Here is a 24195-nt window from a genome sequence, read left to right as displayed (position 1 = left end):
ACAGTATTTTTTGTTTTTTGAATAATCAGTTAATTGAGGAGTTATTTAATTATTAGCGATTAATTAAGTACTTATTTAATTAATCAAATTTCCTTTCTCTTCTGACCATTAACTCAGGCACCTTTTGAGTTAGGAAGCTGATATTTGGACATGCCAATGACCAGGTGATTTGGCTGCAAAGGCTATTTTTGATTTATTAATTAATTAATTAATCAATTAATCGATTAATTATTTAATTAATCGATTAATGACTAAATTTTTTTTTTTAAGTTACAGATTCTGATGAAATGGTGGTGGTTTATGTGTTCTCTGACCGAATTGATTAATAATTTAATTTTTTTATGATTATTATTTATTTATTTTCATTATTAATCATTTATTTATTTTCTTTCTCATTTGGCCAATATCTCAGGCACCTTTTGGCTCGGAAGCTAATATTTGGACATGAGTGACCAAGTGATGTGGCTATCAAGGATATTTTTGATTTATTGATTAATCAATTAATCGATTAATTATTTAATTATTCGATTAAGTACTAATTTTCTATTTTTTTTCAGTTACAGATTCTGATGAAATGGTGGTGGTTTATGTGTTCTGTGACCGAATTGATTAATAATTTAATTTTTTCATGATTATTATTTATTTATTTTCATTATTAATCATTTATTTATTTTCTTTCTCATTTGGCCAATATCTCAGGCACCTTTTGAGCTGGGAAGCTAGTATTTGGACATGACAGTGACCAAGTGATGTGGCTATCAAGGATATTTTTGATTTATTGATTAATCATTTAATCGATTAATTATTTATTGATTAATTGATTAATTATTGATTCATCAATTAATTATTTAATTTTTTATTAATGACTTATCTATCTATAATTCCAGTAATCTCTGTACGTTTGTACGTCTGTACGTTTGTTTGTCTGTGACCGCTGTTTCTCGACAACCACGGGTCCGATATACTTTTAACTTGCCAGGTATATTGCTGGGGACCCGAGGATGTGCCTTTTCAAGGTTTCATATTAATCGGACAATTACTTACCGAGCTATGTCCAAAAAACGATTCAACCAATCAGAGAGCAGCGAACGATCGCGTGTGCCGAACGTGGAGGACACACTCTGCCTCGGATGGCACATTTGAGAGCGTATTCATTTATTTCACGTTTGCAAACTATGTTGGCGTTAAACTATGTTTTAAAACTAATAAAACCGAATTTGCGATTCATTCGCTTTCCTGCGCGTTTGTGCACGCGAAGCCGTTCGCTTTGGACCAAACCATTGCATGTAAATAGAGGGGGGGGATTGTCACCGTACTCGCAAGCCGTTCGCTTTGGACCAAACCATTTCATGTAAATAGAGGGGGGGGGATATAATTTTAGATATAGATATAGTACGGGCAATGCCCTAGTTTAATTAAATTTCTAAAAGATACATCTTCAGATGAAGCACTTGTGGTTTAGTTATGCTATTAGCCAATTGCTTAAGAAAATATTTTGTGATAATCTTTATTGATTTTAATTATACAATTAATCAATCAATTAGCGTACACCTCTCCCTCCCAATGCAGCCTATATGAGGTGCACTGCGGTATTGCCAGGCGCCAGAGGCGCCCCGGCAATGCGGCGCTGTGGGATATTTAATTATTTGGCATGGGGACGGTGTACTTTGAATGTATTTGTACTTGTTTTTCCTTGATCCAATATGGCTGCCAGACTACGTGAGCGATGACATCATAAATTTATATTCTCTAATATAATTGTTGCATAGATCACGCTCAATACATTTCAAACTGATCAGACTAAGCATTGTCTCTGTCGAATTATGACGTCATGATTATGGCACCAATGACGTCATCGTTAACAACACCTATTCCCCATATGGAGTTCTTTACAATGAGCTATGTTTCAATTTTTCCATGCATCGGTTTTGGAGATATGGAGGTGCAACATTTTTCGAATTTCCAAGATGGCGCCTGTACCACATGACCTATGACGTCATGATTATCATTAAAATATTCGAAAGGAGGAGGCGCTCCTTTGGTGAAAATTTCGTGTCCAGACGAACAGTTGCTGAATTTTTTTTAGTAATGATCGGATAAGTGTTGTACCTGTCCAATTATGACGTCATAACGAAGGCACCGATGACATCATCATTAACATATCTTACTCCCCATGGGGAGCACTTGACAATGAGCCAGGTCTCAATTTTTTCCATGGAGTGGTTTCAGAGATAGAGGTGCGAAGTTTTTCCAAGATGGCGCCTGTACCACGTGACCTCATAATAATCATTAAAATATTATACAGGAGGAGGCGCTCCTATGCTGAAAATTTCATGTCAATCGGACCAACGGTTGCCGAGAAAATGAATTTTTAAAATGCAGACACGGACGGCACACGGCACACGTACGTACTTAACTGAATCCTTAACCCCGCTTTTCGCTTCGCGAGCGCAGGGTAATAACAGTTACACGAATACGTGAGAAATTAAAGACGCATGGTACTGTGCAAGACATCTACAAGCAAAGATCCAGGAGACAAGCAACGATGACTACAAGACAATTTAAATATGAGTACAGACCAACTTTAATATGATTACAAGAAAACTTAAATATGACTGCACTGTATGTTTATCATCTTTGTAAGACACCGTTTAAAATGTGCCAATATCTTAATGAGACACCATATATATATATATCTCTATATATAAAGGAGGAGTGTCTGTGTGTCTGTCTGGATGTCCGCTTATAACTCAAGAACTACACATCGGAGAAAAGTTTTAGACACAGAAACAGCCAAATTCACTAATTAGAAGAGGTGTCCGCATACTTTTGGCTATGTAGTGTATGTATCCTTTCCTCTCGACCTGTCTTATTTGATTTGTGGTGAATATCGAATTAAAATGATCTTGAACAGCTTTCAAAATGAATAGTCTTAAGCTTTTAGGCCACTTTACCCTGCAAAATATGTTCTGTAGAAATTCTGTAGGCATGATATAGAACCTGTCTCTAGAAATTCTAAAAACCACAAAAATTCTACCAACCACAACCACGCATACTCCAACCATTACACCGTCGAGGTTGGTTCAAAATTTATTTTCCTACATGTGATACTTACTGTCCTTACCTCTTTAAGATTTGTAAACTTTATTCTCAGAACACTCACCGTGCAAATACAGAAAACACACACACACACACACACACACACACACACACACACACACACACACACACACACACACACACACACACACACACACACACACACACACACACACACACACACACACACACACACACACACACACACACACACACACACATACTTAACTGGAACAATTCTGGAAAGGAATTTATGAAGATCGAATAGGACACAATAAGGAGGTGGAATGGATCCAAAACCTGGAAGAGAAGATGCAACATCTCAAGGAAATTCCCCAGTAATAATTGATGCAGAAAAGATAAGACAACAACTTGCAAAGATGGCAAACGTCAAAAGCCCTGACTCAGATGGGATTACAAACTTATGGGCAAAGCAATTTGATGCTCTCCCAGTTCACCACGCTCAAGCATTCAAATAAATTATCCAAGGGGATCAGGAAATGGATGAATGGCTCACAGACAGTAACACCTTCCTCACCCCAAAATCTGAAGAGACCCAAATCCCCCACAAATACCAGCCAATAACCGATCTACCAACAACATACAAACTTTTAACAGTAATCATCACAGAAACAATGTATCACCACCTAACACAACAAGGAGGCCGAGAGCAGAAAGGAAGATGCAACAGAGGATGTTACAGAACAATAAAAACTTACTACTAAACAAGGCCATACTTGAAAATTGCAATACAAGAAGAACCAAATTGTTCAAAGCATGGATAGACTATAAAAAAGCTTTTGACAGTGTCCCACATTAATGGATTATAAAGTGCATGTAAATGTACAAGATAAATACCCAAATAATAAGCTGATTGAGAAAGCCATGGATCTGTGGAATACCATACTAATCCTGCAGTACTCAGCATTGAAGTACCAGGAGTAAAGATACGACGCATGATCTTCCAAGGAGAAACCCTTCACCCCTCCTGTTTTGCCTGGCCCAGGACCCACTAAGTAACCTCATTAATGAGCAAGGACACGGATACACCCTAACATCCAATAAAATAACATCAAAAGAAACAAGAAAGATGCCACATCTACTGTACATGGATGATTTAAAACAAAAACAGACAACATAAAAGTCGACCTAGACACAACAATACAGGAGCTAGACACCCAAGCATTTTACAAATACCTTGGAGTAGAAGAGAGGCACGAAATTTTTCATTAAAATGTGCAAAACAATTACCAAAGAATACCTGCGTAGAACGAGGCTGATCCTGAAAACATATCTCACCCCAAGCAACAAAATCAAAGCCATAAACCAACTAGCAGTGCCAGTGTTCCAGTACAGCTGCAGAATTGTAAACTGGCCACAATCTGATATCAAAAAAACTAGATATAAAAACAAGGAAACTCCTCACTATTCACACAATGTTCTACCAAAATCAGTGAATCCCAAGAATGTACCTGCCGAGGAAAGAAGGAGGTGATGACCTAATGGAACTCAATCAAGTGCACAGAGCAACGACTGTAGGATTAACAGGAAAAAAGGGGAAAAGCTCAACAGACTACCGAATACAATTTGTGCATAAGCATGAACACAACAAACCAGAAAAGGTATCTCTCACTCACCTTGCAAAAAACTTCCAAAAACAGGTGCTAATAGAAGATGTCATGCATCCAAACCGAAACAGTAACAAATACAGCTCCATCAATTGAAAAAAAAAGACAAAAGAAAAATACAAGATGAAATACCAGTAGATATATAGCGACAACTGGGAGAAAGACAAAAGGGCAGGGGAATCTAAAAAAAAAAGGGGTTGGACAAATTGGGGAGCAACAAAGAAGGATCACTGGAATGGCTCAGAAGAGGTCATCTCAACTGGGATGGAGAACAAATCATTATTAATGCCCATGACAAAGGACACGACACAAATGGCTTTAAGAAGACTAGGGCATGCCCGTACTATATATATATCTAAAATTATATCCCCCCCCTCTATTTACATGAAATGGTTTGGTCCAAAGCGAACGGCTTGCGAGTACGGTGACAATCCCCCCCCTCTATTTACATGAAATGGTTTGGTCCAAAGTGAACGGCTTGCGAGTACGGTGTTTTTTATCGGACCCGTGGAATTATAGATAGTAGTTTTAATTAGTTTTAAAACATAGTTTAACGGCAACATAGTTTTCCAACGTGAAATAAATGAATACGCTCTCAAATGTGCCGTCCGAGGCAGAGTCTGTTCGCCACGTTCGGCACACGTGATAGCTCGCTGCTCTCTGATTGGTTGAATCGTTTTTTGGACATAGCTCGGTAACTACTTGTCCGATTAATATGAAACCTTGAAAAGGCACATCCTCGGGTCCCCAGCAATATACCTGGCAAGTTTAAAGTATATCGGACCCGTGGTTGTCGAGAAACAGCGGTCACAGACATACAAACATACAAACATACAAACATACAAACATACACACAGAGATTACTGGAATTATAGATAGATGGCAGGACTGTGTTGTGTAGGTTCTGCAAGGTAGAAACAGAAAGCACGAGTCACCTCCTATCAGGATGTTAAAAAAACTCATGTTAGAACAGTTGCACACCCAAAGGCACAACAAGGTATGGCGAGTCATTGACTGGCACATCTGCAAAAATTTCAATATCCTTGTTACACAAAAGTCATGGAAACATGAACTAAAAGCCATATTTGAAAACAAGTACATAATGCTCATGTATGACCTGATGATCCCTCCAGCATGAACATAGAAAACAAAGCACTGCTGCATCAATCAAGCTCCTCAATAATGAAATGAAAAGACCCTGGAAGCTGAAGAGTGCTGAAATTGAACGAGTGATAATTGGATCAACAGGAATGATAAAGAGGAACCTTATAGAGATCCTACAAACCATCTCTCGTAACATTACCACAAACAAACTACAGTTGGAGGCTGTATGGGCCCTCGGAACAAAACTGAGAACAACACAACTTCACAACTTAGCCCATGAATCACAATCCTCCACCGAAGCGGGGGTGTATACTTCGAGTCCTGGGAGAAATCCGTTCCAACTTCTTAAACCCAAATTATGGAGATAACAATCAACAACACACACACACACACACACACACACACACACACACACACACACACACACACACACACACACACACACTTGAATGAAAATTGTTTGAAAAAAAAAAGACTTGTTTCGAAGTTTTTCCTTGGAATTGAACACAAAATGCTCTCTCGCTGGAAAAATGCACATTTTAAGGTCAAAGTACATCAAACACTGCAAGCCGCAAAGAGCAGTACACTGCCGTTTTCGAAAACCAGTTAACAAAAGGTAACAATTTCTTTTCTCAATTATTCAATACACGTCTCTGCCTCAGAACAGCATTCCTATCCTTCTAAGCATTCCTCAGACCAAGGAGCCACGTGCTTACATCTCCCATTAGAGACACTGCACGGACGCAAACCGATGTTTGACCTTTACGCTTTGCACATCACAAACAAATATGGCGTTTATCAACCACGGTCCACTCCGGTCACACGTCACATCAACTGCACGTTTATCCTTCACGGCGTTTGGCGTAAGCACAAACAATGTTTATCACATTTCTGTAGCAATCCTCCCACATATGCAGACAAACATTTATTTTATGCCATGCAAACACGACGTGGACAAACACGGTTTAATCTTCCCACTGGCAACTTCAGATTGCATGGGCAAAGCCTGCCAAGTAATCACAAAGCAAAGAGGGACCCCTGTTGGTTTAGTGGACTTCATACCGACGGCTCGCGTTCCATTTCAAATCACCTCACGTCGTGGGTAACCTGGTAAATCATCATCCACGGACGGTGGTATTTCTCAGCTGTCTCCTTCCATCATTTGCCCAATCATTTGCACTTCCCTCGATCCCTGCAAAATTATTTGTTTGTTTGCATTCTCCGACAGGAGTCGTTGCATCTCTTTCGGCAGTTCTACCTTTTCTTCGTTGCTGGACTCGGTGACTCGCACTCCTTAATACTCCCGAGGAACATCTTTCACTCATTCCTGCTTTCTTCATTCGCGGTGCTCACCAGGATTCTGCAACGTAACTTCCAGCTCCATGCATGGACGGCTGAGGTTGAAGGATCGCCTCGAGAGAAGCAAAATATCGGTGGAATAATGACTCGAGCTTTCCCGCAACATCGTTTTCATTGCTCATTCAGGCCGTGTCATTGGCCTTCGTGTCGTATGAAGCCTCTTCGTTATTCCCAACACATGATGTCCCAACTGGAGGTGCTGTATTCCCACCGGTGTATAAATCCTTAAAACATTCAAGGATTTTTGTTTCTCATGAAGAATTTATCCTTCTCAAAAATGTCGGATTCCACAACGGGGTTCTCACATTTCACTCTCAATGTAGATCTCTTTACAGACTCTTCTATTATTCAAACTGAAAACAAATTGCAACCCCTTTTTAGTTCTACCTATGCGCCAATAATCAACATTCAATGACACATCACCAGTCACGTGACACTTATTTTGCACTTCTGATCATGTGACTTGTCACGGAAAATTCGTTGAGCATGATGGTCAAAGTTTATGCATGATTTGCAACCATTGCACAGATTCTCAAATTGCACCTTCTTCTTTGTTCCTGTGCCACACACGGCTGTGGTGTAGCATCATTGGCCAAGCGTGCGGTGTGACGCTGATGCAATGCCATCTGCTGGTTATGGTAGGAACTTGCAATTTGTTCATGGCACCGGCGATAGCTTGCCTACCCTTCCCGAAGGACACCAAGCTCTTCCCGAAGGCCGAAACATCTTTAACGTCTAGCAATGACTGTTGGCAGACCGGACACCCGTTGATGGACGGCACACACATTGATGAATCACCCTGCCTATGAAACCGCAGGATGACACTTTATCGCTAGGTCAGGATTCAAACCCAAGCTACACAGCTTAGAGGTGAGGGTGCACACCTCTAGGCCATCCTGGCAGCCCTCAACTTACAACAATCAAACAAAATCAAAAATCATCATGAAGTTTACATTCACACGGCAAGTGTACATTTGACTGCGATTGAAATACAAGTTTGTTGCATCATTCATTGCTGAAACATGGCTACATTGTGTAGGCAAGAGCGGGAGTTTATAATTTGTCTAGGTACGTACCCGCATCTATAAAAACAAAATTGTTTCATACAAATGTCTAAAATTTCCCCTCTGGGCTGGTGCACCTGCCTCACACCTAGCTTGGCTTCACACTGCAGAAACCAAAGCATTTAGAATCATTGGAATCTCCTGCGATGAAGTTAACTCCGAGGGCCTTTCATTCTCTCACCGCAGGCAGGTTGGTGGTCTTTCTGTCTTCTACCGACTCCTCTCCGACCTTGCTCCCCCAGCATTATCTGGGCTCTGTCCCCCAAATATTCCTGCAGGTCGCACAAGATCTGCCTGCAACCCTCTCATGGTTAAACTGCCAAAATCAAGACCATCTGCTCACCTTCACTCCTTCATTCCTCTTTTCTCCCGCCTCTGGAACAAACTCCCTCACTCTCTTCAATCCCACTCCTCCCTCCAGATCTTTAACACAGCTGTTCACCACCATCTCTTATCTTCCCCCATCCAAAACCTTGAACTTTTCTACCCCCTTTAATCCACCACAAATCCACCTTTTTCAAATTCCTTGTTTTCTTTCCTGAAAACCCCTGTAGTGTCCATCATCTTTATCCCGTGTACCCCACCCAGCCCTCTATTTTCCACAGATCTCCCGATGTCCGTGCTCTCTACTGTTATTCTTCCCTCTCTCTCCCCATCTTGTCTCCCACTCCCTTTATTATATGTTTCATGTGTTAGCTCTTACACGAACCTCGACATAGTATACAAAAAAATTTTTTGGGTGGAGGGCAATATAAAGTTGGCTCACCAGTTCGTACTCATCAAAAAGCTGTACAAGCGACGGTGGGATGAACTGATGGAAACCTTGCAAGAAAGCATTTATCTGCGGTTGTATGGCACGTGTCATCCTCAGCTCTGTGACAAGCTGGACGTACTCCGCCTGCATACACACAGATGGCAGGACTAGTTCATAAAACCTTTCCTGCTCTGTCCCAAAACACCAAAACGGGTCTTTGTCGGTGATATGGCACAACGACAGTTAAAGATCAATGCATAGCTCTGCGAGACTAGTGGCAACTGACAATGGACCGCGACAGCATTTATTTTGACAGTATTTATTCACTCCTGGTGGGACTTGTACATACAATACATAAAATACAAAGATATCAGAGAGCAAATTTCCCTGCAGCTCCATTCATGCTGTTTCTGCTTTTATTGTGCCATGTTGTGTGGTCTACTCGAGGAACGGCTTTCAAATCGTTCCATCTGTGCAGTCGTAGGAAGATTAATGTCACAACAAGGTCAGCGATTTTGCATCTCGTAAAGTCCTGGGCCAGAATTGCAATATGGTGGCTGCAAGTAAGCTTGGTCTTTACTTTTCGTGCTCCTTTCTGTATAACAGTTTTTTTTGGAGGAGGGGGGTGTGTGGGGGGGCGGGGGGGGGTAGCGCTTTCTCAGTGGCTGTGGATGTTTCTTGGACAGTTGCATACGCACCCATGGAACCGTGAAGAATTTTGTGCGTGAGCACCAGGTGGCCACTTTATTGAATCGATCCCCCACTCAGGTTTCCAACAGTGCGTGGGGAAAAAGCCGACAAAGAGTGGGAGTTGCTGGAAATGGAAAACTACCCATACTGTCATTAAATTATCATAGACATATTTTGAGGATGATTGTGTCTATTTATTACATGCAAAATCGAAGATTTTTCAAGTACGGTATATTGGTTGGTCTTGTGTGTTATTCCGCAGAATAAACAGCAATTGCAGAATGCCTCACTGAATTGGGAACCCAACTATTTTTTTAAGGTCAGGAGGTCAAAGGTCAACTCAAAATCTAACTTCTAAAATCAATTTAAATCTGAAAAATCATCACTTTCCATACTATTAACTTTAAAATTAAATAGCAATTACATAGTTCGTCACTGCATTGGGAAAGCAACTATTTTTTGAGGTCAAAAGGTCAAAGCTCAACTCAAGGACAAACTTCCAAAATCATCAATTTTCATCCATTTGACTTGAGGGTTAAACGGTAATTGCAGAATGCCTCACTGAATTGGGAACCCAACTATTTTTAAGGTCAAGAGGTCAAAGGTCAACTCAAAGTGACACTTCTAAAATCATCAATTTTCATCTGAAAAATCATCAATTTTCAACTGAAAAATCATCACTTTTCATACTATTAACTTTTTAATTAAATAGCAATTACATAGTTCGTCACTGCATTGGGAAACCAACTATTTTTGGGGTCAAAAGGTCGAAGGTCATCTCAAGGTCAAACCTCTAATGTAAATTTTCATCTGAAAAATAATTTTAATCCGATTGACCCTAGCTTTGACCCTAGCTTTGATTTTGATTTGACCCGATTGACCCCTAAGTTCACCACCATCTCTTATCTTCCCCCATCCAAAACCTTGATCTTTTCTACCCCCGCTAATTTCACCCCAAATCCACTTTTTTGAAATACCAACTTCTGTCCTGGAAGTCCTCGGTGTCCTTGTGTTTTATACTTCTCCCTCCCCCCTTCCCACGCCTCCTCCCCCCAAGCCCTCTGCCTCCCACACATCTCCCTGCTCTCAAATGTTGTGTTTGTGTGCTTCCCCTTCTCTCCCCATCTTGTCTTCCGCTCCCTCTTTTTATATATTTTGTTTGTCTGGTTGATTTGTTTGTGAAATAAATGTTAGCTCTTTCACGAGCCTCGATTCAGTATACAAAAAAAAAAAGAAAAAAAAATCGTCAATTTTAATCTTAATTAAATGGACAATTTTATGTATCCATGGAAACTTTTTATTTTGGGGAGGGGTGGATTTTACAAGTATTGTGCTCAGCATGATGTCTTCTTGTTAACCTTATTGTCCAGATGCAATTATTGATTGCTCAATATCTCAAATTTTTTTATAGTAGTTCAACTTTAACCCTAACCCTAACCCTAACGAACCTTCTACAAGGTCTTCCAGACTGGTCAATGACAGAAACGAATAATTTTCAAAAACATGAAAGTTGGATTGTTCAGGCCCTATGGCCTGATGCAACGTGCACACATTAAACCATATCCACGTATGCCTCATGTCATTGGCATTGACAGTTTGAAAGGAGTGAAAACAGATCACTTGCCGTTTGGCATAAGCCCTGTTGTGAGCATAAATGGAATGGACAGATGAGAACCACAGGGAAGAGAAATGGGAGACATCACTCTGCATGTACCCTTGCATGAATAACCACAACATTCACTATAATAAGTTCTTTATATAGTACTTTCCATAAAGAAACGTCTCATGACGCTTTGTAGGTAAATATATGAGCAAAAGGAGAGAACAATGTAACTAAAGGAAGAGGACGAAATAAATACAATTAATAAGACGAAACAATTCAACAGCAAATGGATGGCATGCACAATTGCTGTTACCATGACAACAAAAGGCAAACAATTATAGCAATGCGGAAGAAAAGTAAATTATGTGTTTACATATACCAAACAGGAGAAGAAACAACATGAGAAAAAAAAAAGAATGGAAGAGAAAGGAGGGCAAAGTAGTGAAGGCCAGTGTACGTGGTGATAATATATGCAAGTTTGGAGGACGCAGGCCATACGCTTTGCCGGAAACAGCGAGAGGCAATGTGTTGGTGCTGCATTGGCCCCAGTTACCCCGGAAGAGAGGGATATCATGAAGAGAGAATGGAGAGCTAGAAGTACAGATGACAGAAAACAGCACAAGTGGCTTCCACACACCTGGAGCTGAATGAACTTTGCACTCTGCAGCAGACATATTGATGGCTTCTCGTAACCACCTGGTTTCATCAGAATAACACTCCCGAATAATACTCCATCAGAAATTGATTGCCTTGCCTTTTGGGCAGTATCACCTGCTCATGATCACCTGTTCTCTATCCCAGAAAGTAGGTGGTCGTGACCATTTCCAGCTAATGCCGATGCCTTGAACTTCCAGGGAGGTGGATTCTCATTCTTCCCTCCAGGTCTTCAAGACAGCTGTTCACCACCATCTGAGATCATCCCCAATTCAAAACCATGATCTTTTCTACCCACGTTACCCCCACCCCAATCCCTCCTGCCAAATTTCCTGTTTTTTCCGGCTGAGCCTTTCCTTCTGTATCCATCTTGTTGACCCCATGCATCCTCTCCTGCCCCTAGTTCCTCCCCACACCCACTGTTTGTCCAGGTCTGCCTCTATCTTGGCCTTCAGCTCTGCTGTTGGTGTTCCCCCCTCTCACTACTGTTCCTGTTGTTCTGTTACACCCTGATCGTTTTGGCCTGTTACATCCTGATCCGAGTATGTATACAAAAAATATATATATATATATATATATTATATGCTACCTTCTGCACAATACCCTGCTGTTCTGTCTCGGGATTAGAGTTGTGAATGTATGTCTCTTGTCGAGTCACAATCCTGCTCTTGACTTTCTCTGGGTTTTATTGTAACCACTCATGCAGTTCCCTGGAAATATCATGTCGAGCTCTCTTGTGATCAGCAGTCAACCTTCTGGGTACCAATCTGGCTGAAGCTTTTTTCATGCCGATGTTTCATTGAGGATAGAATGCAGTGACCCGGTGCTTAAGTCTCAGAAATTGCCCGATCTGTTGATCTTCTATCGTTCATCAAAAGCTTGTGGAATGCATCAATTTTTTTTCTGGAATAATGGCTTCCTTGGAGAGTCCTGACCTTGGCTCATTCTCAGTGCTGGTTCTCCCTCGCATAAATTCAGCTGCACGGTTATTTTTTTTATAGTGCCACATGAAGGGGCATCACCCCCCCCCTAACCCCCCCACCGCCCCCCAGTGTTGTCACAATATCGCCATGGGTTTCCTTTGAGGTGAACCCTTTGTTGTGGAAGTACTTGATCACAACTCTCATTTCAGTCTTCTCATTTTTTCAGAATTCCATTGACTGACCCTCACATTGTCATGTTAGTGAACAAGTCCTGTGAACATAGACAAAAGGCTGTCGTTTACAAAAAAAAAAAAAATGCATCCATACCACGAGTACTTTTGATCTGAGAAATCGGTTGGGTCCTAACATGTTATTAAATCGGCCAGACTAGAAAAGTTGTGAACGCCACTCGACACAACCTGAGACGTAGCATGATTCATAGAACGAAAGACAGCAATGTCAGTTGTTCTTTGCATCCCAAAGTGCAGAGCATTGTCAAATGGCTTAGAGTCAGGTCAATCTCTTTCTTGATTGCCACTGGTAACATGTAAGCGAGTGCTACCTGCCGCATGGGTAGGGTGACTGAGATACCCTGCAGGACTAAAAACAATACATGTTAAAGGGCGGATGAGCTCCCTTCGGAAGCCAATGAGCATCCACTAAGGTGATGGTGTCTACTAAAAAACATGCATCCTGTTGGACCGGTTTTTTTTAGGTAGGAGGTTGTAGACGGCAACCGCCCAGGGTAGTACTACCGTTCGGACTTCGGAGCATTAAAGTGGTGCCCGGAACCATCTTACACTCTCCGTGTCAGGATTGCTGGTCTTACTTTCTGTCTCACTCCTCAAACTATAACTACGGGGCTAGTTTAATTCAATCTCTCTTTCTCGCAAACAAACACCATACACTTTTCATACTCATTTTCACTCCTCACCTTTACATTCTCTCTCTCTTTCTTCTTTTTTCTATCAATGCAGTTATTTTATTTAAGGCCTGGCCTCGATGAGGACTATAATACTCCGTGACTGTAGCCTTCAGCATAAAAAAAGTAAAAACAGCGAAGGAAAGCACAATAAATTAGGCCTTACAATACAATCTATTCATCCAATTCACATACCAAACGAGGAAATGGAAATTAACATTCAGTGCAAATTGGGTATTTGTCTATCAGTAGGCCCTGTAGTCTAGAAAAGCCCCAGGCTCTGCTTGAACACCGAGGAAAGATTAACAAACAAGTGTAGAATGTCATGTTTTACTTGGAAAACATTTTTTCATCAAATAACTCCACTTGTCTAATTACCTGCCATCTAATGTGTAACGGCTATCGCCACAAATTTGTGGCAGAATTCCGGCTCAAAATGTGTGCCCAAAGCCATTGGGTTGGAAATGAAACCGGCCATTTTGTTTCGACACAATACCGGTGGCTGTCCCCGTAAGGTGATCAAGGTGGCTGCAAATCCATAAGCGACCATAACTATAAATCGTTAATCCAGTTCCCTTTGTTGAGTGTTTACTGTTTAGCCAACCGTTAGGATTTAGTGTCGTGTGTTCAAGACCTGATGGTAAGATTTGCACGTCCTTCTTAGACAGGTGGTAATAACTTGCCTTTTGGTCAGTGTGGAGTCAACCGATTGGTGAAACGAATATTTGATTCAGAAATGTCAGGATCCATTCATCCGTAACATTACAAAAAATTCAATGCAAATAACTACTTCTTGTTGGTCTTTTATGAAGTAAGCAGATGGTCGACTCAATATAACATCAGAGCAAGCTTCTGTGCAATGCTCAACTCTGCCGATGAAATAGGAGGATATAACATTGGCCTTGCGCATTAAACTGAAATAGCTAGCATACAACAAAATGGACGTCATACTAAAAACGTTGTGCAAATATTACACGTGGAAGGCCTGTAGATACAGAAATCCAATGCAGAAAGTACACAAGTGAGTTAATAGCGAAGAAAAATTTCTCTATGCCACAAAGGACTTTGGATTTCAAGTTGAGGGCAGGCCTGTAAATGTCAGGATTAATGCCAAACTTGGCCAAATTGACCCGGTGGTGGCTGCAAGAGGAGAGGCCAGGAGAAAACAGAGCAGAATCCAAATTCTGCAAGAAATGCCAGGAAGTCATCGCCCATAGCCGCAGCCCAAATAGCCTCCTCCAAATGGTTTGATTGCCATGGCAATGCTCCTTGTTGCCATGGCCACAGCCTTGTGACACCGCTGGTCTCGCAACCGTGTGGACATCCATGTTATGACCAAGATAGCCTGGCAATATTGGACGTGACCTCGAAAAGCAGCATTGCTTGCCTCATCATCAGTGAGGGAGGAGAAGAAAGGAGGGAAAGTAAAAGGTGACATCATAAGGTGGTCATCTGAGTGATTAATGTTTATAGATTCGTGATACACAAAGTTAGGATATATTTCTTAATTCAAGTGAACTTTGTGACGGCACCCAACTGCATTTACCTTGTTGGCCTGTGTGACCATTAAACCCACTCCGCCAGGTTTGAGCTCCACTTCCTCCATTGCTCCAAATACATCTGTTTCCACTGAGAATGTGAGCTCCAGACCAAGGTCACTGATGTCATTGTCCAGGATCCACTGCAAGTTCTTGGCATACTCAGGATCTATAGAAGCCACATCTTGGTAGTTCACTGGGATACCTGGATCCAACATCACATAAGGGTTATATACGGAGTCAACTACAGAGTTCATAGAACACCTTACCCTGCACAGTGTTCAAGTTTATATTTCAATTTCAATGAAATAATGATTTTAGAGGTCGGATAAACAAATTCTGGAAATTTACCGCTTTAGATGCAGTGTCTTATACACCACCTTATTTAAAACGTTATATTAGTTATTTGTGCCTGTTGTTTTGTGCATTATGAGATCCTTAAATACAGTGAGTTTCCTGTTTGGAATGATTTTCAATTTTGTATGATTGCCAGACAGGTAGAGTAAAAAGAAAATATCTTGCTAGTCTTTACATGCGGAAGCGTGGCGTTGGCTTAACGGTTAAGGTTGAGATCCCATGGTCCTGAGTTCAAGCCCCTGGCGTTCCATTGAATTAACACCAGGTGGGTTAACACCAATCTACATAATAATAGCGTAAGGACTCGACTTTGTTATCCCTTTTACGCCGCACCCAGTGACCCGATGCCCACGGCACCAATGGATTTACGATCTACGAACCGCGCTCTTTATTTATCACGTACAGCCATACTCGAAAAATCTGAATTAGCCGACGTTGGGGCCCAAAAGCATCCGATTAATTGCCGATACGACGCCATCTTACGACGCCATCGTATTGGCGTCAGCTGGGCGAAGGCGAAGCAAGCCGTCCGCTGATTGGATAGTCGAAGGCGACAGCAAGCCGTCCACTGAGTGGACAATCCCAGAGTGGTGCTATGCTGATTCCTATTACGAATCCATTCATTTTTCAAAAGTATATCGTAGCGTTGTCATTTAAGTAGATTGCAATAAATACGTTGTTCATATACGCACTCTTCATTCTCATCTTTCTTCCTAACTCTTACTCGGACAAGGAAAGCCCCTATGCCATCCATAATGGTACACTCCATCCATACACCACATCCTCCCTTCCGTGGATGTTCCACGGGTTTCGGCTAGTTAACATTAACACCGTTGAATTAACACCTGTCATCCTTCTGAGGTCGACAAAATGAGTACCAGCTTACTGGGAAGAATGAGCTATTCGAGTATCCTGTGTCGGAGTGGCGATCCATCCAGGATTGTGCCCTATAGCCGACGAAACTGCCTTGACAGCCATATGTATGTGAAGATGCAAAAGGAGTGGTCTTCTTCTTCTTTGCGCATGGAAAATCAAGAGGATTTCAGAGTATGAAAAAGTATGGGTGCTACAAAACTACAGGTTTTTTCCGCCAATTCTTGTTCAAAATACAGTATAATATTCAAATTAGATGAAGTTGTTCCTTGATCATAAACTGACGTTTGTCGACGGACAGACAGACAGACAGAAGTGAACCAATTGCTTAACCCCTCTTCTTGCTTTGCATGCGCGGGGTAATAAAAACACGTGCAAAGTGTATTTTGCCAAAATCGTGATGTATAGTGGTACACCAGGTATATTTTGCCAGGATCCTGCTCCAATGCAATATGTCTTGGGAATACCGTGACATTACAATTAACTATTATTTCTACTACAAAGGAATAGCGATACAGATTTTTTTGCCTTAAATCCTCATACTTATCAACATTGTGCAACAATATACCTTCTCCAGCATGTGACTTTCTCCATCTCTGTTTTGCTTCTTCTGATATTATGGGACATTTCGCTACGGTCTTATAAACTTTGTGTACTATATGTATGAACGCTCTTCTTCTTCAATAAACATTTTTATACCGTTAAGACCGTTATTGCATTGCAGTATTTATATAATCTGCATGATTTCACTCCGCTCTGCGATACTGTAGTTTTTATGGTATCGTAAAGGGTTGAGCTAAAGAGATATGTGAACGTAACTGTTTGTTTTGCAGAAAATTACTCTGCTGAAAATTTACTGTAGAACCAAATAAATTTATTCAATGTATCGCAGTTCAGGAGAATACGAGAGATAGGGAAAAGTTAAGTGAAAATCAGTGTGTCCAAATAACTTTTTCTAGCACGTGTCAAATCTCCATGCCGTCCTATTCTTTGCAGAAGCTCATCGAGGTCTTCCTTCCATGACGAAAGACCCTCTTCATCAAACTCATCTAGGTCTTCCTTCCATGACCCAATGCCCTCTTCACTCAAACTAATATAGGTCTTCCTTCCATGACCCAAGACCCTCTTCACTCAAACTCATCTAGGTCTTCCTTCCAAGACCCAAGACCCTCTTCACTCAAACTCATCTAGGTCTTCCTTCCATGACCCAATACCCTCTTTGCTCAAACTCATCTAGGTCTTCCTTCCATGACCCAAGACCCTCTTTGCTCAAACTCATCTAGGTCTTCCTTCCATGACCCAAGACCCTCTTCACTCAAACGCATCAATGTCTTCCTTCCATGACCCAATACCCTCTTTGCTCAAACTCATCTAGGTCTTCCTTCCATGACCCAATGCCCTCTTCACTCAAACTCATATAGGTCTTCCTTCCAAGACCCAAGACCCTCTTCACTGAAACTCATCTAGGTCTTCCTTCCATGACCCAATACCCTCTTCGCTCAAACTCATCTAGGTCTTCCTTCCATGACCCAATGCCCTCTTCACTCAAACTCATATAGGTCTTCCTTCCAAGACCCAAGACCCTCTTCACTCAAACTCATCTAGGTCTTCCTTCCATGACCCAATACCCTCTTCGCTCAAACTCATCTAGGTCTTCCTTCCATGACCCAATGCCCTCTTCACTCAAACTCATCTAGGTCTTCCTTCCAAGACCCAAGACCCTCTCCACTCAAACGCATCAATGTCTTCCTTCCAAGACTCACTGCTGTCCCGTGTAATCCCATGTTTTTTTTATACTTAACCAACATTGTCCACCATTCCATATCTGACAGATTTACTAATGCCCTTACCGCCTTACAATAAACTCTGGATGCTGGAGGAGACCATTTTGGCCATCAGGTCTGTGCTACATCGACACCATATCATTCAATCTGACCAGATGGGAGGAGAACGAGTGTGGAATTAATTCTCTAACTAGCGGTGAGGGAAGCTAGTTCACAACGTCCAGAGCAATTAAAACTTTGTTACCTTATATGCACCGCCATTGTAATTTTGCTTTAAGCGGATCAACGTCTTATTATGAGTTTACAGCAGTAAAATTGGATTGGATTAAAATATATATATTTTTAAAAAGTGAACTCTCACCCAGGATGTGCTTGTAGAAGGAACGGGTGAAGTAAATATTTACAAGATGGCGGTGATAGAGGGCAAGCCCGAGGATTTGTCCTGCAAAGCTGAAGTAGTTGAGGTGGTCAGGGTTGACAGATGAATTGCTGTTGGGTTGGAATGTACTTCCTGAGAAGTAGTAAACAAAGTACGAGTTAGGACCAGGGAAAGACAACCGTTTTCATAACACAGTAATAATAATAAACATGTTATTCCTGCCACTTTGTGCAACATGTGAGGAAACGAAAGTTAAAATTTTGTATTCAAACAACTACACCCTACCATTTTAATAATATCTGTGACCAACCCAGCTACGACCATTCTTTCCAGCGTGTTCATTTCAAGGTGATAGAGAACTGCACAGTGGGGAAAAAACGATTTGAGGCTATATAAAGGATCAGTCACAGAGCAGTCTTGTCAGGGACTAACACAGCCAGTGTTTGCTCAGATCAGCCTGCCCTAAAAAAAAAAAACACATTTAGAGGCCATTCTTCCCCGCAAAGCGGGGGTTGGCCTTTTTCGGGGACCATGGTTGTTGTTGTTTTTTGGTCCTCTTTTTGAAGCAATGTTTTACGGCCGGATGCCCTTCCTGCCGCCAACCCTTTTTGTCGCCAACCCTTTTTGTCGCCAACCCTTTTTGTCGCCAACCCTTTTTGTCGCCTTTTACGACAAACAGGGAATTACCAGTGAACTGGTACTCAATTAGCCGACCTCGGAAGGAATGACAGGCTGAATCAACCCCCCTGGCGTTAATTCAGCAATCGACCGGGATTCGAACCCAGGATCCTGGGATCCTAAGCTGGCACCCTAGCCGCTAGCCCAACACCAGGGCTGCCCTAAAGCCTGCCCTAAACGAAGAAGATAATGAAAAAGACAAAACACCTATTGTGCTTTTGTGTTTTCCATTGAATAGGCATTCTGACAACTGCTTGAAAAACAAATTAACATGACCAGGCCTTCCCTGATAGTTGTAGGGTTTGTTCCTGCAATTATTGCCCCCAAGTTTTTAATGAGACCAGAGGTTTTAGACCTCGAGGAGTACTAAACCACCATTAAGATTTTTGTCTTCCTCTTATTTTTCTGCCAATGTCTGAGCTGCAAGTCAAATCTGGCTGAGATTTTCAGGATTTAAATTTTGCATCAACAATAGAAAGTATGATGGTTGACCTAATCTTTTTTTTACCTTGACCTAAGTTTTAAGGTCATGACCTAATTATAGACATTTTACCATTTTCACCAAAACTCGACGAAGGTTTATCTGATCGGAACAAAATTGGCAATACTAGATATCCTAGAGCAAGGCACATTTACGGTTCATTTAAGTCATAGACCCAGGTTAAAAGGTCAAGGTCAAATTGTGGTCTGAAAAAAATTATGCATTTTTTGTCACTGCTCAATTTTGCCAATGAGGAATCTCAAAGACCGCGTGGTCTTCCAAGATGTTATTGCATCATAATAGTGGACCTGAAGTTGTGCATCTGATATTTGATTCGTGCCCTTGACCTACTTTTTTCGAATTGTGACCTAATTAACAAAAAACACCTTTTTGATAATAACATGAATAATTTTCCTCCAATTTCCATGACGTTGAGTTTTCTTGGATAGATTGTAGATGTGGACACATTTTCTTTATTCACACTCTATCCATAAATTTACACTCTCTCCCTAAATTTATACTTTATCCATAAATGGTCATGGTCATAGGGCGGTCCGAAAACAATATGGCCATCGTTTGGATTGCAGGTGGCGGGAGAGGCCTTTTCGAGCTATTTCTCATCGAGCCAAGCTAGTATATATATATATATATATATATATATATATATATATATATATATATATATATATATATATATATATATATATATATATATATATATACATATATATATATATATATATATATATATATTTATATATATATATATATATATATATAATGTTACCATAAAAGGAACTTCAACACAGGAGGAGGTCATTACACCCATAAATGGCTGCAGGATGGATGCCAACCTATGGTTGTTTGCCTATGCTCGATCCCTTTCAAATGCTGAGTGTAAAGCAAAATGCTGAGTGTAAAGCAAGGAAGCAGCACGTACCAGTTTTAGTCTTTGGTATGACTCAGCCAATATTTGGTATGACCCTTTGAAAGAGAGAGGCTTTGTGATCGCAGATATCTAGTTTATTTTTGCATATATTAACTCATTTATTCAAGAGCAGAAATGTAATCGTTATTTTTGTAAAAAAGTGAATTATTTGGCTGATGTTCTATTTATATAAAGCCAATTAAGGTGGAAGTATGGGTAATCAGTATTTTATCATTATATTTTATTTATAGGTTTTTTTATTTTATCATTTTATCGCCAATATTGAAGAATCGTTTCCCTAACCACTCCCCATCCCATAAAACAACATTTCTTTGTTTTTCAACATAATGATGTTCAAGAAGAAAGTAAAAAAAGGTTGAAAGAGCTGCAGTAATAGTTTGCGCATCGTCCTGCAATTAGGAACCATCTTTGGTGTTTATCTGAACACACATTTCATCATTAAAAATTCTCTATTCCACAAATATATGAACAACCAATGTACAATCAGTATTATTCACCCTCTTCATTATGATTTGCGCATTGGTAGAGTATGGGTGGTTCCACAAATACCTTGAGACAAGATTATTTTTTAAATCACAAAATAAGGATGTCTGTACTGGCTCTGCTTCACAACAAAAACCACGGTGACTTTATGATGTGGCTGCTGGCAATAAATCCTGTGATCTGGGGCTCAAGATCAGTGAGTAATGACATCCAATGATGTCACAACAGAATGAATGTCTCAAAAGGTCAATAATGTGTGTAAGCACCATTAGAACGAACGACTGCTGCAACCCTCCTTCTCATCGCTTTAAGAAGCAGTCAGAGGGAACCCAAAGGGAGTTGTTGCCATTCCTGGTACAAATCAACCCACTACTGTGCCAGAGTCTGCACGGTAGGGTCCACTATTTTAAATATACGACCAAGAACGTCCCACACGTGCTCTATTGGATATAAATCAGCATTCCTCACTGGTCGAGGCAATGTTATGATGGCATTTTTTTGATTCACAAGAAATTGCCAACCGCATCAAGAACAGCAGAAAAATAACAAAAAAAGCAACCAACAATAACATACATATATATATATATATACACTAGCTTGGCTCGGCTCGCTGCGCTCGCCGCGTCGTTACTGAGGCACGGGCTTATTTTAGCTGAGGATAATGACTGTACCTGAGTTGCTGTGTTGTCATGATTTACACCAATCATAATACAAACAATTATTTTGCACAAATGTATTTGTTGTTTGTGATATTTCATTTTTATAGGCAATTTTGGTTGAAGATTTAGGTTGAATGTTTTTTTTTTCAAGAAAGAACCCCTCAGCACACACATAGGGGAGGGGTAGGTGCAGACTGGAAGTTTGGGACGATTACACCTCACCACCACGTAATTCAAAACACCTCACCACCACGTAATCCAAAACACCTCACCACCAAGTAATTCAAAACACCTCACCACCAAGTAATTCAAAACACCTCACCACCACGTAATTCAAAACACCTCACCACCACGTAATTCAAAACACCTCACCACCACGTAATTCAAAACACCTCACCACCAAGTAATTCAAAACACCTCACCACCAAGTAATTCAAAACACCTCACCACCAATTAATTCAAAACACCTCACCACCACGTAATTCAAAACACCTCACCACCAAGTAATTCAAAACACCTCACCACCACGTAATTCAAAACACCTCACCACCACATAATTCAAAACACCTCACCACCAAGTAATTCAAAACACCTCACCACCAAGTAATTCAAAACACCTCACCACCACGTAATTCAAAACACCTCACCACCAAGTAATTCAAAACACCTCACCACCACGTAATTCAAAACACCTCACCACCACGTAATTCAAAACACCTCACCACCACATAATTCAAAACACCTCACCACCAAGTAATTCAAAACACCTCACCACCAAGTAATTCAAAACACCTCACCACCAATTAATTCAAAACACCTCACCACCACGTAATTCAAAACACCTCACCACCAAGTAATTCAAAACACCTCACCACCACGTAATTCAAAACACCTCACCACCACATAATTCAAAACACCTCACCACCAAGTAATTCAAAACACATCACCACCAAGTAATTCAAAACACCTCACCACCACGTAATTCAAAACACCTCACCACCAAGTAATTCAAAACACCTCACCACCACGTAATTCAAAACACCTCACCACCACGTAATTCAAAACACCTCACCACCAAGTAATTCAAAACACCTCACCACCAAGTAATTCAAAACACCTCACCACCAAGTAATTCAAAACACCTCACCACCAAGTAATTCAAAACACCTCACCACCAAGTAATTCAAAACACCTCACAGCCAAAAAACACGTAATAAAAACCTCACCACCACAAAATTAAAAACACCTCACCACCACAAAATTAAAAACACCTCACCGCCACGAAATTGAAAACACCTCACAGCCATAAAACACGTAATAAAAACACCTCACAGCCATAAAACATGTAATAAAAACACCTCACAGCCATAAAACATGTCATAAAAACACACCGCCACGAAATTGAAAACACCTCACAGCCATAAAATACGTAATAAAAACACCTCACAGCCATAAAACACATAATAAAAACACCTCACAGCCACGAAATTAAAAACACCTCACCACCACAAAATTAAAAACACCTCACCACCACGAAATTGAAAACACCTCACAGCCATAAAACACGTAATAAAAACACCTCACAGCCATAAAACATGTAATAAAAACACCTCACAGCCATAAAACATGTAATAAAAACACCTCACCACCAAGTAATTCAAAACACCTCACCACCAAGTAATTCAAAACACCTCACCACCAAGTAATTCAAAACACCTCACCACCAAGTAATTCAAAACACCTCAGCCAAAAAACACGTAATAAAAACACCTCACCACCACAAAATTAAAAACACCTCACCACCACGAAATTAAAAAACCTCACCGCCACGAAATTGAAAACACCTCGCAGCCATAAAACACATAATAAAAACACCTCACAGCCATAAAACATGTAATAAAAACACCTCACCACCACAAAATTAAAAACCTCACAGCCATAAAATACTTTATAAAAACACCTCACAGCCACGAAACTAAAAACACCTCACAGCCACGAAACTAAAAACACCTCACAGCCATAAAACACATAATAAAAACACCTCACCACCACCAAATTAAAAACACCTCACAGCCACGAAACTAAAAACACCTCACAGTCATAAAACACATAATAAAAACACCTCACAGCCACGAAATTGAAAACACCTCACAGCCACGAAATTAAAAACACCTCACCACCATGTAATTCAAACCACCTCATCACCAACTAATT

General features: G+C 40.7%; 1 protein-coding gene across 4 annotated transcripts in view; it reads right to left on the bottom strand.

Moving 5' to 3' along the window:
• HACE1 (HECT domain and ankyrin repeat containing E3 ubiquitin protein ligase 1) overlaps window positions 1-24195 on the bottom strand; it is a 612560-nt gene that overhangs the window by 90191 nt on the left and 498174 nt on the right. For all 4 annotated transcript variants that reach the window (XM_068135928.2, XM_068135929.2, XM_078768515.1 and 1 more), the window contains 3 exons: window positions 18714-18863; window positions 15347-15543; window positions 9021-9152 (listed from right to left, as the gene is read on the bottom strand). In XM_068135928.2, coding sequence (XP_067992029.2) covers window positions 9021-9152; window positions 15347-15543; window positions 18714-18863 — 479 coding nt within the window. The remainder of the gene's footprint in view (window positions 1-9020; window positions 9153-15346; window positions 15544-18713; window positions 18864-24195) is intronic.

This window comes from Myxine glutinosa, chromosome 14, assembly GCF_964187855.1.
Source record: "Myxine glutinosa chromosome 14, kmMyxGlut1.1, whole genome shotgun sequence".
Lineage (NCBI taxonomy): Eukaryota > Metazoa > Chordata > Myxini > Myxiniformes > Myxinidae > Myxine > Myxine glutinosa.
Note: the sequence above shows the minus strand (reverse complement) of the source record. Positions and strands in the feature narration are given on the sequence as shown.